We start from the raw sequence: 15,068 nt of genomic DNA, 5'->3' as shown, positions 1-15,068 counted from the left end.
TTCATTTAGTGGACTGTATGTATGTTATACCCAGAGAAAAAGATCTACATTTTTTATATTTTCACTTGGATTTAGAGAGCTGAAATATTAACATTAAAATTTAAATATGAAAATATTTTATATAAATTGATTATATTTCATATATAAATTATATAATATAATTATTTTAAAGTTTTTTATTTTTAGATGAAATATGTGCAGTTTTAAAAAGACTTTTTAATATATTTATGTTTCCATCAATGTAAATTCTATTTAATTTTACAACTTTCTCTCCTTTTCTCCCTTTATCACCCACTTCTATATTCACTCGCTCATAAAATTGTCAAAATGATTTAGCAGTGATATTTGTGTGGCATGTCGCCACAAATGTAAAATTGTTCAAAAATCTTTTATGAATGTTTAACAAATTTCGGGTTTGGTTTTCTGTCTATCTGCGAGTGTGTATGTGTATCTGTGTTTCTCTTTGTGTATCTGTGTACAAATTAGTTTGGCGAGCGCGAAATTTGTTGGGAAAATGGGAAAAATAAAGCTCATTGGTTGTGGGTAACGTGCGCAAAAATCGCACGGAAAATGAAAAAATCCAAAAACCGAACAGAGAAAAACGAGCCAAAAACCTACCATATACACGCGGATTTATTTTTGAACGAAAAGAGAAGCACTTAAACGCATAAATAAATTAACTGCTCAACTAATACATATGCTTTTTTCTGCTCGCTTTTCCATATTTTTCTGCCCCCAAAACGAATTTTTATTTAATTTTCACGCGCTTTGCGTTTTCCGACACCGAAATGCCATTTGTCAATCGAGGAATCGAGGAATATATACATATACATATGTACATATATGTACATATGTATCTCGATGTATCTAGATATATAGTACATATGTACATACATACATATATGTGTCGGAGGTGGGCAGCAGGAATCCTCTTCTTCTTTCTCCTGCAACTCCTGGTTCAACTCTCTCTTTCTGTAATAGCTTCTTTTAGCTTCTGCACTACTGACTGTCGTAATGGTCTCTCTCACAGAAATTCTGATCTTCCTCTACTTCTCCCTCACAGACACCAACACCGACGGCTGCGGTGACTCTCTTTCGCTCTCAGCAAACACGAATGGGAAGAAAAACGGATTGCTCTACTGCGTAGTTTCCGCCTTTACCTATTGATTGTCATTATTGCTTCTATAGTAGCTCTACTTCAATTTCTAGTTTCCATGACTCTCCGAAACATATGTACATACATATACATATACATATACATATATGTATGTATTTTCTAGTCTTTTTGGGGGGGAATTCGCTTACCTTCTGCACGAGGAGGGGCTGGGCAAAGTCCACGCCGCCCTGCAGCCGGAATCCCCAGGGCTGGGCATCGAAACGTGACAGCTTCACTTGCAGCAGTTGTGGTTGAGCCATTTTCTATTTGCGCAGACTGTAAGACAGAGAAGAGGAGAACAAAGAGCGTAAATAATAATAATATACTGGATATCACGTACATACGTCGACTAATTAATGAAATCAGAAACCCACACACACGAAAAAATACTAAAATGGAGGTATGGACCGAGATTGCTGCTCCTTTTTTTTGGTGGAGTGGAGGTCCACTAATAAAGACATTATTCAGCCATGTCCAGGCTAATCCTGCCACCAGTCGTAGACACCAGGACCAAGACCAGGACCTGCTACACTCTGGGTGCCAGCTGCAGCTGCCCCCTGCCTCCCCCCGTTCTGTGTGGCAGGTTCGTATGCAGAAAAGCTCCCTCGAGAGTGTGCCCAAACATTCGGCTCACTGACTGCAAAAGGCTCTGCCACGCCATAGGAAGAGTCGACCTGGGGAATGCCCTGTAAATGGATTCCAAAGAGGCCCACTCTTGGAGAATCATTCTAAAATAAATCTCTGTCTTCTCTGATAGCTTTCCGTTTGAATTTCCTTCAATTTCTAGATCTTAAACTCAGTCAAGAATCCCCTAGTTCCTTCTGTATGTCCTGCTGCTCTAAAGGTTCGGCTGTCCTCTCCCCAGGGTCTTGTACTAGAGGGCACTCGACATAAAACGAGTTAAACTTTGTTAGATATCGCCTTTTTTTGCACACACAGATTCTCTCTACACTCCCCTCCCCCCTGTAGCAGCCTTCTATCTGCAGTGAGGCCTGGCCTGCGTGGTGGCCACAGTGAGTGCTGTAAGCAAGCGCCCACCGAAATGGCACATGCTGAGAGCCTGAGAGTCGTGTTGTAAGTGTGGCTTACATGGGTTCCCCCGACCCTCCCTGTGTCTCTCTGTCTCTCATAACTTTGTAATTTGTACGCCGTATGCAGGGGGGGTGGAGGGGAATGGGTATGGCACAGGGTATAACGGGTGTCTGTTGATTTAGTTTGCTGCATAACAATTTTGCTGAGTGTTGTGTTTTTTATTAGCAAAGACACATTTGTTCCTGCGTTTGGCTCTCCCTCTGTCTGTCTCCCTCTGTCTTTACATATGCACATATGTTTGTATGCATGTGTGTGTGTGCCTCTCTTTTGCTCTTTGTGCTGGCTCTCTTTTGCTCCACTTGTGGAAGAGAAGAGCATGTGGAAGACACTCAAAGTGGAAGTAACTACATTAAGCTATTAAAACGACAGCAGCTGGCAGGAGAGAGAGTCAGTGAGCAGGAGAAGGAGGAGGATGGGAGCATGGGAGCATGCGAGATGCGGATGCGGATGAGAGAGGAGTACCGTACCACATATGGAAAAGAGACATTTTAGCACACACAGCAGTTTAATTAACGTTAAGTGCGGGTGGTAATGGCTCCATGGAGCAGTGCTACAGCCAACAGCCACAGCCAGAGCTACGGCTCCGACTGCAGGACTCCATGACTCCAGGAGTCCAGGCTCTCAGGTTCGAGGCGGCTCAGGCCAAGGCAGAGGCCGTAACACGTTGGCGGCATTTGCATGTAAATACTTTGTGCCCCATGAAGTTGGCCCATTAGACGCCCCAGCGAATCCCCCCGTCCCAAGCAACCGCCTAACGTGGAGTATGCACATGCACAGAAATAATTTAATTAAAATATTAAATAAATGCGAGAAGCCAGTGCCAGAGCCAGAGCTAGGGAGAGAGCCAAAGGCTTCAAAGTGCCAGACGACTGAAAGAAGAAAAAGCGCAACAACACGAAAGTGCCAGGATGAACACGTTCCGCAGGAGCAGGAGCAGGAGTAGGAATAGGAGTAGCAGGAGCTATAGCTATAGCTATAGCTGTTCTGTTCTGTTAGCATTCCTGGCTAATTACTGGCTCAAATGCTCTCGGCCAAAGGATGCTCTGCGGCTGACAAACCCATTGACAAGATTGACATGAGGAGACGAGAGTGCACCACCTAATAAATGTAGAATAAATGTACATACATATGTGTTTGCCCTAATACTAGGAGCTTCTGGCTTCTGACAGAACCCCTGGATACCTATGGTTATTTGGGGGCCAGCTCTGTTTATCGGAGACCTACTTTCCATATGCCACCGACAATTAGCACACAAATTATTTGACACTGGATCCGGAACCAAACTCAAACTCCCACCCAGACACCGGGACCTCCCCAGGCCTGGCCTGGCCCCCCTCCCCCTCAATAACCATGGCAGCTTCATGACTAATAACCAGTCAGAGGGGGGAGGCGGGTGGGGCAGGGGGACACGTTGGCCATTTCCTGGAACGCTAACACCAACTTTTACAGCCCCACATACACACACACTCACGATTGGCAAATTACAATTTATTTATGCCCCTTGTGCAACCTGCCACTCTGTCATGCCACTCTGCCACACCCTCCGTCCGCCCCCCATCCGCACTGCATTGACTGCATTTTTGATTCAGGAGCGAAAGCAACAAATCAATTTGCATGCGGTAATTCCAAAGATTTATGGCCAACACATTTTGGTGGATGGACGGATGGATGCAAAGCACTGATATTCGCAGAAATTGAATAAAAGTTATTGTGTGGCCGAAAGAGTGGCAGAGGGAGAGAGTGAGAGATACAGGGAGATTGTGGCACGAAGAGTGGCGGAATTTTAAGTCGATTTCCTGCATTCGGAAATGCAAAAATTATGGAAATGGTCGAGACGACACTCTACCCCCGTAGAGTGTATGCCCGGAAGTACTTTTGATTTTCTTCGATAAATACACCTTCTTTAAGGGCATTACTGGCTCCTACTACTGCTACTACTACTTCCTCCTTTATGACCATTTAAACTTCCATCGTAAACAGTTTTTACTCTATTGCAAGAGTATCGCTTTTGTTATTAGTAGTTTCCCCTCCTCTTCCTCCTCCTACACTCTCCATAACAACAGCAATAGTGAAAACAGCAAAATGGAAATAGAAGTAGAAGAGAGAACAGCAAAAACAGAAGACAAAAGAAAATAAAGAGCGAAGGGAATCGAACCACAAAACCGAAACCCAAACCCAAGTTGAACCATCAGATGTCAAAGCCGATGATGATGATGATGATGATGATGCTGCTGCTGCTGCCACAGATGATGTCATGGTGAACGGTAGCTAGAAGAGAGTGGGGATGGAAGTTAAGTGGAGTGGAGAGGAAAGGCAGTTTTGGGGTCGAAAATTTGATTCGATTTTGCCATTTCGCACGCTGCTCAACAAACGTGGAAGCATCCAACGAGTACGAGTACGAGTATCCCCTGCTTCATGTTAGTGCGTCTCTAATGGAGTTCGAAAAGAGCTTTCCAACCGAAATACAGTGGAACTTCTGGCTGCACGAGCAAGCTTTTAATGAATGGCCATATCTCTTAGAAGGGGCCAAACTGTGGATCCTCTGTACTTTCCTCCCACTTTTCGGCTGTTTACTCTTGACTGCACATCGATTTCCACCTGAATATGTTTATCAATTGGCCAGCCTCCCAGCAGCCCTAATGAGCCACACAATCTCTAAACAAATTCCTTCTATAGCTGTATCTGTAGCTGTTGTGCTTTTGAGGATGTGTCTGTCTGCCTCTTGCCAGGCCTCTGCCTGCTCTCTCAGCACATTAATAAACTGCATGGCCAACAGCTCATTAAAAGGCACTCGAGTGAGGCAGCTACAGCTTTTGCAGCTTCCACCTTCCATACTTCCATTTTTCTGCTGCCCCGAAGTCGAGTCGAGTGGAGTGGCACCCAAAACCCTAAGAAGCGAGAAACTACTTCAAAGATGTTAATGCCCTTCGAGCGTGGTTATTTTGATTTAGATGAGATGCATGCAACGATGCATCTTTTAGGGTATCTAAAGCTTCGACACCCGAAGGCATGGCCTTCCATTCTGTTTGTTGTTGCTGGCTGCTGCTATTGATGTGTTTGGCTCTTTGGGGCAAACTAAAGTGAGAAACCTCTGCTCTGCTCCAGAGCGACAGCCACAGCCACAGCGACATTCACCCACTAACAGGCAAAAGTTGGATTCGACTGGAATTAGGAGTGGAAAAAAAGCAGTCGAGGAATAACAAGCCATGCAAATGCCCTATCAACAGCCACACAACCATATGTGTGGCAAAGTGCTCTGCTCTGGTCTGCAGTTTCCTTTCCGCCGCCCCCAGGGGAAAACGGTGGCGGTGGCGGAGGGGGTGGGTTAGGCGAGCGCCAAGTAGCGAACGCGTTGATTTCGCATTTATGCAAATTTCACGTACACTTCAAACTGCTCAGCGCTCTTTTTCTCTCTCTCTCCCTCAGTCTTTTCTCTGCCCCTCTCCACTCTCCACTCTTCACTCTTCACTCTCTCCCCTTACCTCCACTCGAAACCTTATTTTTTCTTCTTCTTTGGTGCTGTTTTTTGTGCGCCTGACGCGCTTTTGTTGGCCTGGCCAAAACTAAACTTTGGCTGCTGCTGAGTGAAACTGAAGTTGTCAGTGGGGATCGAGGGAGACCAGAGTGCGAGAGAGCAGGGGATTGTTAAAATTCAGCCGAGGGCCGAGTGATTTCTGTGTACCCTGTAGAGGCGCAGAGTATTGGAGAAAGGGTACACGTGCATGTGTTGGGGGAGCAGTAAAGGAAGTTTCACTTTAAGCAAAAACTGTGTATACTGTTTTCGGGCTGTGGGACCGACTCAGCTGCCCAAGACGAAACCGAGTAGGCAGTAGAATTGAAGTACAACGAAGCATCGACCGAAAATGGAAATGAAATTTGTTCCAGATGCCATATCTTGGTATTGTTTAGTCTTTGGTTTAAACCATACTCCTATGGCCCAAAGATAGGATTGTAGATAATTAGATAATCAAGGAGACACTTCATACAAAGCGAGGCTTTCAAGTACTTTCAAGTCGACTATACAGGGTGTTCTCTGTGTCGATGCCCCGATGCACTCGCTTTGACTGCTTCCTGCACTGATGCAACGTGACGTGACGTGACGTCATGTGTGCGCTCGTGCTTGCGGCTGCCAGGACATGCCTCCCGCCCCACCCCCACCGCAAACTCTGTTGCTCTTCAGGCTGTCGCTGTCTAATGCAATGCGCGTGCTAAATGGGCGTAACTCAACGGCTCGACGACTTTTTGCCATACACGGCGCTTATCAAGCGCGGAAAAAAGTTTTGCTAACTCCCACGCACACTCAAACACAGCAGCACCACACACATGCAATATGTATGTATATGTAGAGATGTCTGCAGCTGTCAGTGCATCAAAACACTTGAGTATTTGAAAAAAGAGATGCAGCATGGCTGACAGCAGCAGCAGCAGCAGCAGAAGAAAAGCGACCAAAAAACACAGCAAGAAAACTTCTGTTTTGGCATCGTCACTCGCATGGCCCGCACAACTGCACTTACAGTCAAAATAATAGCAGTGCTAAGATGTGTTCCTCTTGTTTGTACAAAAACTATAAGAACACTGCAAAAGAAAAGCCACGTTCTTAAAGTAAGCCAAACAAATCTATCATTCTTAGAGGGCTTTAATTCAAGAGAATGATTATATGGGAAACTAAGACAAGATCTGTCATTGGTGCTAGTCTTTTGACCGCGACTGTACGTGTATAGAAAAACAAACACACATTCCTCTTGTCTGATTGTTTGATATTTTTAATATTTTTGCACTAGGCACGAAAGCACGCGCAAGAGCATCAAGAGAGAGAGAGAGAGAGAGAGAGATGGAATAGCTGACAAAAGTGACACTTTGCCAAGCATATTCTTGGTGTTGTTGTTGGTTTCTTTTGCAGGTTCCTTTTGTGATTATTTTCTTCGTTTTGGCGCTTTGCTTTTCAAGTGCTCTGTCAGCAAGCAGCAAGAGAGAGACAGACAGAGAGAGGGAGAGAGAGAGTGCAACAAAAGAATGCAAGTGACATTGAATGTGGCAATTTTTTGAATGGAAAACAAACACACACACGGATACACAGATGCAGATACCGATACAGAATTGGGGGGCTCTTCCAACGAACCGCTTGCAGGTCTATCCAGATGTGGAGAGAGGGTAGGGGAGCGGGCTCATCCCCAGAAGGTGGTCGACAGGTGGGGATAAGTTCATTACCACACTGTAATCCTCCCTTTGACTGCGTACCGAATTCCGCAAAAAACAATTCTGCAATTCAATGCAACCCGGATGAAAATTGTAATTCCCTATCGAAGGTATATTTATGACCCCCATTCCACAACCCCTCCATCCCTTCCCAATAGAGTATTTCAGGGGTATATTGGATCTTGACCTCCACAATATGCCACAGGATATGATACTCCTCCACTCTGGCACAGTTCGAGATCCAACATGATGATTAGATGCTGATTACTGGGTATCTCCCTGTCGAGCCGAGTCACTCGCTTATAGGCTTTTCTCTCTTGCTTTTATTTTTTTCTTTTTTGTGGCAACTTTTATTCCCAATTGGCAATTTCAAATATTTGCCTGTAATTGCATAAATATGAATTTTCGCTTATAAAATATGTAAATTCTATATAGTAGGATCCCTCTCGCTTCTGCGTCGGCGGGGTTTATGCGGCAATTTGATTTCCCTTTACAGGATTTATAATTATTCGTGCAACAAAAACTGATTAATATTTCGCGATGAACGAGATTCAATGCAAATTTTAATCAGGGATAGTTATTCCCTGCCTAAACTCATTTAACTTATACTCGTGGCACGTTCTGTTGTAGTTATTTTTGGATCAGGGTTGGTGGCGGGGGGGAGCCCTGAGCTCTGAGCAGTAGTGCAAACATGGAGCCCCGTCGGTCGGTGCACAGTCATGCAAAATGTTGCTGGTCGCTGCCGTGTATGGCATATGGCATATGCCAGGGTAAATATTTATTAAATTGTGTATATAAAAACCAAAAGAATGCATTTAAAGCGGCAGATATCCATATGCAGATTCCGAAACAGAAGCTCTGCCTCGCTCCCTTACAAGGTTTTTTCTTTGTTCGGAAACTGTTTTTGTGTCGAGTTTCGATTACGACAAGTAAACGGGACTTAAAGCCTCGCAAAAATCAGCTGAAATACTATAAAGCATAGAGATAAATGTCGAACCGATATCACATTATTTACCCTTCGATGATGGGGAGAAGGGACGTGGCTCTGGCGGTCGAAATGTAATTAAATATAATAGAAAACAATCAAAAAACCAAATCCCATAAATTAAACTTTCTGCACAAAGCAGACACAGAACTCTGCCCGCTCCCCGCTCCTCTTCTTTCCTATGAACAATTCGATTAAAACCAACGCAAATATATATATATGTATAGTATATACATATAGTATATACATAGATCTGCGGAAATCCTCGGAAGTCGGGCTATAAAAAATACGCAAAATATAATTTAAAATCTGTCACTGGAATAGTTAATGCCATATTAGTTGTTCTGAGCTAATAAAGCGTAATTATCAGCGCATTTATTTAATTAGCCGCACAAAAAGTACATAGAACAGAGAGAGAGAGTTGAGTGGGAGAGTAGGAGAGGGGGGCGAGGGTACCCAGTCCATTATGTGGCAAAGATAATGACAATTTAATAGGCACGTCAATCTGCTCTTTGCATGGGATTTTCTGTGCGCAAATTTAATGTAAACTTTTGGTCCCTTTCAAAGGGGAAATCGTACATCGTAGTGGAGGGAGCTTTAAGTACAAAAATATAAAGAGAAATATAGAATAAAGAGAAAAAAACTATATTTAAATGTATCCCTTATCAATGCGAAAGATAAAAGCATCATCATCTTCGCTAACTTTATCTATAGATCTCTCTGATATCTGGGATGTCTTTTACTTTGTTTGTCGTAGAACACCACACAGTGTAGAGGCTCAGGAAGAGAGGGTAAGATTTAAGATGATGAATATCTCTGTTCTAAGAACTAAACGATTTCTAAGATTCCCCAGAATATATCAAAGATTCCCCTTTATGTGAAACTTATACTATATCTATGGAGAGAGAGAGACTTTTTTCTTTCGGACAGAGTCCTTAGCCACAGCTACAGCTACAGATACAGACACAGCTACAGATACAGATATAGATACAGTGTGGAATTGATTTGCCATTTGATTTAACATTAATGAACAAAATTAAATTAATTGAAAACTATTTCCCCCTTCCTCTGCTCTCCTCTTCCCCCATTCCTCCTCTGTTTCCCCATTTCGCTTGTTTTTGTGTGCTTTCCGCTTTCTGTAATTACCTTTTTGTGCATAATTGGTAGGCTTTAATGGGTTAACAAAATGCGATTAACCGAAATGCAATTGGGAAAATGCAAATTTCCGTCGCTAATTGGGAGGCCAGAAAGCCAGAAAGATAATGCCACCTACCGCTGGAATGGCAGCCGACAATTCTCAGTCGAAAATAGACAAAAGCACTGCTCCGTTTTTAGGAGAAGGCTCACAGGCGGCACACTTGTTGCATGCCACCATCCAGCCCATACCCCTATCCCACTCCTCCTCCTCAGTCGCTGTGACACTTTACAAAGTGCTGCAATTAAGGCTGACAAAGTGCTGGGCCCGACTCGACGGACGACCCGTTTCGGCCCGGTTTCAGCATCCAGCGAACATTCTGAGAACATTGGAAACACTCGAATGAATTTGTTGAAACATGCCTCTGCCCTCTGCCCTCTGCCCCCATTTATGTTGCTGCTGTTGCTCCTTCTGTGTGTGTGGATACGTATTAATCAGAAACTAAATGAAATGCTAAACATCTGAAATGTTTGCCTCTGCAAAACAATTTGTCAGCCGTGGTAATGGACACGGACAAGTGTCACTCTCGGGTCCTAAAAATATCATCTCTTAACGAAACGAAACTATTTCGAGTGCCCGGTGCCTCCAGCTCTTTGCGGGGAAGGGAACAGCATCACGACGTAATCCGAGCTGCATTGGCCCCCGATGTGTGGTTCTCGCAGACGAATAGAGAGAGAGATCTCTGCTCCTCCTCCGAATCGGCAGAACGCTGCCCGGCCCAGGGTCAGCAAGGGTAAGGTTATGGATGGGGGCTCTCGGCCCCACAGTAATTTTCATTCAGATTTCGATTGAGATACTTTTCCTCCCACTTTTGCTTGTGCTTTCGCTTTCGTTTTGCCTTCGTCAATCAGATTTTGAAATTTCTGACTTTGGCATTGACGTCTTTTTCAGTTGTCGATCGAAATAGATTCGGTTTGAAGACCGAAAACACCGAAAATCCGAAATGCTGAGCAAATAAATACGAGTCCGGATCCGGGTGTGGGTACGTTTACGGGTATGGGAACGGGTACGGCTCCACTGTGGGGGCGGATAGCAAGGCCAACGAAAATAGGTTTCTGATACACTATGCAATATTTTTTCCAATGAAAATCGTATTCGAATTGGAATTGGAATATCTCTTGAACAGCCCTCCCAACAACAACTTTCCACAATGAACATTTAAACATTTTTAAATGCTCGGGCAAATGTTCGTGGCAATTAATTCTCGATTCCAATCCCCAGGGAAAATAAATGCTGCACGTAAATGTTGCAAGTTGTGATTTATGGGCGCGCGCCGCCGCATGAAAATTATAATTTGTTCAGCGTTTTAGCCAAAATAAATATATATTTTCGGTTTTCGGTTAAATTCATAAACAAAAGCGGGACTCTGGTCGCGAAGCCATTCGGGGATGCGGGTTTCCCCCGAAGCGGAGCAAACCACTTAACCCTAGCCCCAATCCCCCTATCCTCTGACCATCTTGCGATGGGTTTTGTGGCTCTTTTCGAGGCGATGAAACCGAAAATTGTTTGCCAGTCACGTTTGTGGTGCAGAAAGACAGCGAGACGGAGAGAGAGACGAGAGTGGAGTCCGCGTCCGCGTCCGCACTGACTGTTGTCTGCACTTGTTTTTCTTTATGGAATCTCTGTTCCTCTGCCCCGCTGCCTGCCTGTGCCTCTGCCTGTCTCTGCCTCTGTGGGTGTTTATTTTGAACGCATTGCGGTTATATAATTGCAAGGCGTCGGATACGTGATTACTTTTACGCAAATTGCTACTCGAACACTCGAATACTCTCGTATACTCTCTGGTATTGTGTAACTCCCCCGCCTCCCTTCTCGTGATCTCTGCGAAAGTGTGCCAGCCACAAGTCTGGCACTGGCAACAAATGTTGCGTATTTGGAAAGTGACTAAGTGATGGCCGAAAGATACATATGTAAGTAGTTAAGGTCAGGGGCTGGTCATCGCAGAGGATTCGCCAGATGAGGGTCAACAGAGGGGTGGGTGGAACAGGCGATGTATGTCCCATTCTGGATGATAATTTTTAGATTTTACATCCATAGGAAGCGAAAAATGAAACCATGAAACTGAAGTACTTCACCCAATTTCGACTTCAAGATTAGCTCGAATGAGGTCGAATGCCGCCGCGGAACACCCTGTATTCCGCTCTCTCCCGAAGCTCGTCTCGAATGCTCTTTAATTATTGTCTTTCGGTCTTGATTCGCGTTCAGTTTGCTGAATGACATACGAACCCTGAAATGCACTGAGAAATACAATATGTGCATGCCTCAGCAAGCTGAGAGGGCGGGCATGCAACACACAACCTATAGAATGACAGTTCATGAAGGTTAAATTCTTGAGAAATGATTTTCTGCAAAAGCAAAATGCCAATGCAATGGGGAGTGGCTGTCGAGAAGAAAGGGTCGGAGAGGGAGAGGGGAGGCACTAATTAAAATATACGCAAAAGCTGTTTGAAAATATGTAGAGCAAGTCTCCCCCCTCCTAATAAGTTCCCTGATTATATATATAGTGATTGCACGAAGTCGAGCCATGAAATATTGTCACGCACTCGGGGAATGCCTTCATTTCATTCCTCCCTTCCTGCTGCCTGCCAGTTTGCCAGTTTGCCGGGAAATAGGATGTGAATGAGAACTCTAGAGAGTCGGATTGTGGCATTCTAATGAGCTTTGCAACATTTCCTGGGCGGCCCTAATTTACGATCCCCAACTGCAGACAGCAGCAGCATACAGCAGCAGAAAAGTTCTTTGGCGATCCACTTGATAATTAATTGCGACACGAACTGATAAACGCGATGAAAGGCGTGCAAACACAAGGGCGATTCATTCATTCTTCCACAGTAGCCATTAGCTCACAAATATTTGTGGGGAGGGCTTATCGGCCCACCCATCGATTCATTTTGAAAATATGATTACAGCCCAACTATAATTGGAAAAGTGACGAACTGTTATTCGGAGAGCTCTACAAAGGTGCATGGGGGCTGATCGATTGATTGATTCATTGACTGACGTTCGTCGAGTGATTGATGATGGTCAAGGGGTTCACTGAACTCTAAACTTAATAGAATCGAAGGAGAAACCTCAAGAATATTGGTAGAATTACACCACAGACCCCACTGCTGGATGGAAAATCGAAAATGAGAGAACGACCATTCACAGTGGCGTATACGTGATATCAGAGAGCTAGAGAGCGAGAAAGAGAGAGTGAACGAAAGAGAGAGAGCGAAAGCCTGAACGAAAATAGATCAAGCAAAAAAGGAAAAACTAGAAAGAGTAGCCAAGAAAATCGCACAAGCAATTGCCTGCCTGCGCGACGACGACGACGATTGCCAAGTGAAAGATGCTTTTTTCTTATTTTCTTTCTTTTTCCTTGGCACCGGTGGGTGGAAGTGGGGAGGGGGCCGACCTAGAGCCACCCCGCTTCATCATTAATAAGAAATATCTCGGGTATGTCTCAGAAATTATGGCGCCAAACACTTTCGCAATTTGTGTACCTCTGTCTCGCAGATACTGTACGAATATCTGTATCTGTATCTGGTGGTCGCCAGAGGAAGCGAAAATCCCATCCGCGCCAGTAGCCAGCAGCCATTCCGCGGCCGCTATAAATAAACTCACCTTGAAAATGTTCTAAAAATTTTCTCGCTTCTCGTTTTTGAAAAATATATATATATTTTTTATTCAATTTCAACGAGCCGAAGATCTACGACGTATGTCTAGCTGTGTATCTGTATCTGTGTCTATCTGTATCTAAAAAAAAAAAAAAAAAAAAAAAAAAATATATATATATATATACATATATCTTTAGTTATTTTAGCAATCCAGACTATGATTTAAATTGCAAATCGTGCACTTTATTTTGTTTCGTAATGGATTTTCATTTTTGTTGGCCTAACCTTCACACACACTCACACACTAAAGGACTGTAAAGAGGTAGATATATAGGGATAAAATGGGGAACTGATCTATCAGTTATTGTATAACTTTATATATATTTTATAGGTACTGTTCAGATTATACACACTTTGCTGCTGATGATCGGAGTGCGATTGGTACAACGGATGCGGATGTGGATGTGGAAATGGACTGGCGTCTGAGCTGTTCCGATTCGGTTTTGGATTAGGATTGGTTCGGTTTTGGTTTCGGTATTGATTTGGATTTTTTAACTTTGATTTCTCGGATCTCGGATCTGTATGTTTCGTGTGTTTCGGATCTGTTCTTCTCGATAGTGCTCCGATAATACGACGGTGCCAGTAGAATGTACAGTTCTTTTGGGTCGACGTTAACTAAGCGACGATTTTCTCTCAACTAAAGCAAAAAACGAAACCGAAAAATTTTGATGTGCATTTCGCTTTATTTTTTCGAATGGGAAAATCTTTTCAACCACATCGCTGGCATCGCCGTCGACGCCGCAGTCGGTGGCTCTGCTTTCGGGCCGCCACAGACAGAGGCCCCTCACTATATAGACATTGTTGGTTCTCAATTCCCAACCGATACGGAAAGAGCAGTGGCAGAGGCAGAGGAGCAGCGGCTACAAAGCTACAAAAAAATACAAAAATTAAATCCCAGACGGCTGCCAATGTCTGTCTGCCTTCTGTAGTTCTTATATTTGGTTCTTGGTTTCGGAATTTGTACTGTATTTTGTTATTTTGCTAATTGTTTGTATTTTGTTTTCATTTCCCAGCACACACACACATGGATATGTACAGTGCGTTTCATGGCTGTATGGGGTAGATTGTCGATTCGATGGATCTTTAAAGGTAATTACTTTTTGCAGATCTGAAGGATAAACAAATGAGGCACTCTTCATAATGAAACGCACTATTGGCAAGTCTGTCTATTTTTTACAACTAAGTTGTGCAGGTGCTTTCTGTTTCTGTGAGTTAACTATTTCCCATGATCCTGTTTTCCAACCGCCCACAACGGAGTCCCAGATCGCGATATATTTATGGTCTCCGGGAGATGATAAGAGTACAGAAAACAACAAAGGATGACTCATCGCTAACTCAATCCCTGAGAGATCCATTAAATGTTTGCCAATAATCGATTTATCAATCATGAGTCTTCGGGCAGTCTTGGGGTCGCCTTTAAAAATCGTCTACTGATGCTGCTGCTGAACGAGAAAATTAAACCATAAAGCATTTAATGCCAAAATGCTGCACACATTTTTTCCATTACCGAATCCGATGCTCAATCAGTCACAAAAAATACGAATAATGTGGAAAAACATGGCATGGCGGCTGCCTAATGGATAAATACGATAAATATAATATTTGGATGGTTTCTATATAGTACATGTGTAGTAGTACGCGTATCATAAAAAAGCTATGAAGAAGAGCAAACAAGTAATAAACCCATCGCCCTTCTGTCTCTCTCTCTCTCTCTCTCTCTCTCTCTCTCTCTCTCTTTCTCTTTCACACACAAACACTTTTTGTGTGGTTGGTGGTTCTTGGTGG

The 15,068-nt window shown here is 43.6% G+C and overlaps 1 protein-coding gene across 14 annotated transcripts in view; it reads right to left on the bottom strand.

The window, feature by feature from the left end:
- The window catches only part of LOC108158880 (PDZ and LIM domain protein Zasp), a 56,997-nt gene that overhangs the window by 41,129 nt on the left and 800 nt on the right, over positions 1 to 15,068 (bottom strand). For 12 of the 14 annotated variants that reach the window (XM_017291641.2, XM_033391768.1, XM_017291643.2 and 9 more), the window contains exons 2-3: positions 13,637 to 13,920; positions 1,306 to 1,432 (exon numbers count right to left, since the gene is read on the bottom strand). In XM_017291641.2, coding sequence (XP_017147130.1) covers positions 1,306 to 1,416 — 111 coding nt within the window. In that variant the 5' untranslated portion in view covers positions 1,417 to 1,432; positions 13,637 to 13,920. Of the gene's footprint in view, positions 1 to 1,305; positions 1,433 to 13,230; positions 13,363 to 13,636; positions 13,921 to 15,068 lie in introns of all 14 variants that reach the window. The other 2 variants (XM_033391766.1, XM_033391767.1) reach the window with 2 other exon arrangements.

This window comes from Drosophila miranda, chromosome 3 (genome assembly GCF_003369915.1).
Source record: "Drosophila miranda strain MSH22 chromosome 3, D.miranda_PacBio2.1, whole genome shotgun sequence".
Taxonomy (NCBI): Eukaryota; Metazoa; Arthropoda; class Insecta; order Diptera; family Drosophilidae; genus Drosophila; species Drosophila miranda.
This window is presented reverse-complemented; position numbering and strand designations above follow the sequence as displayed.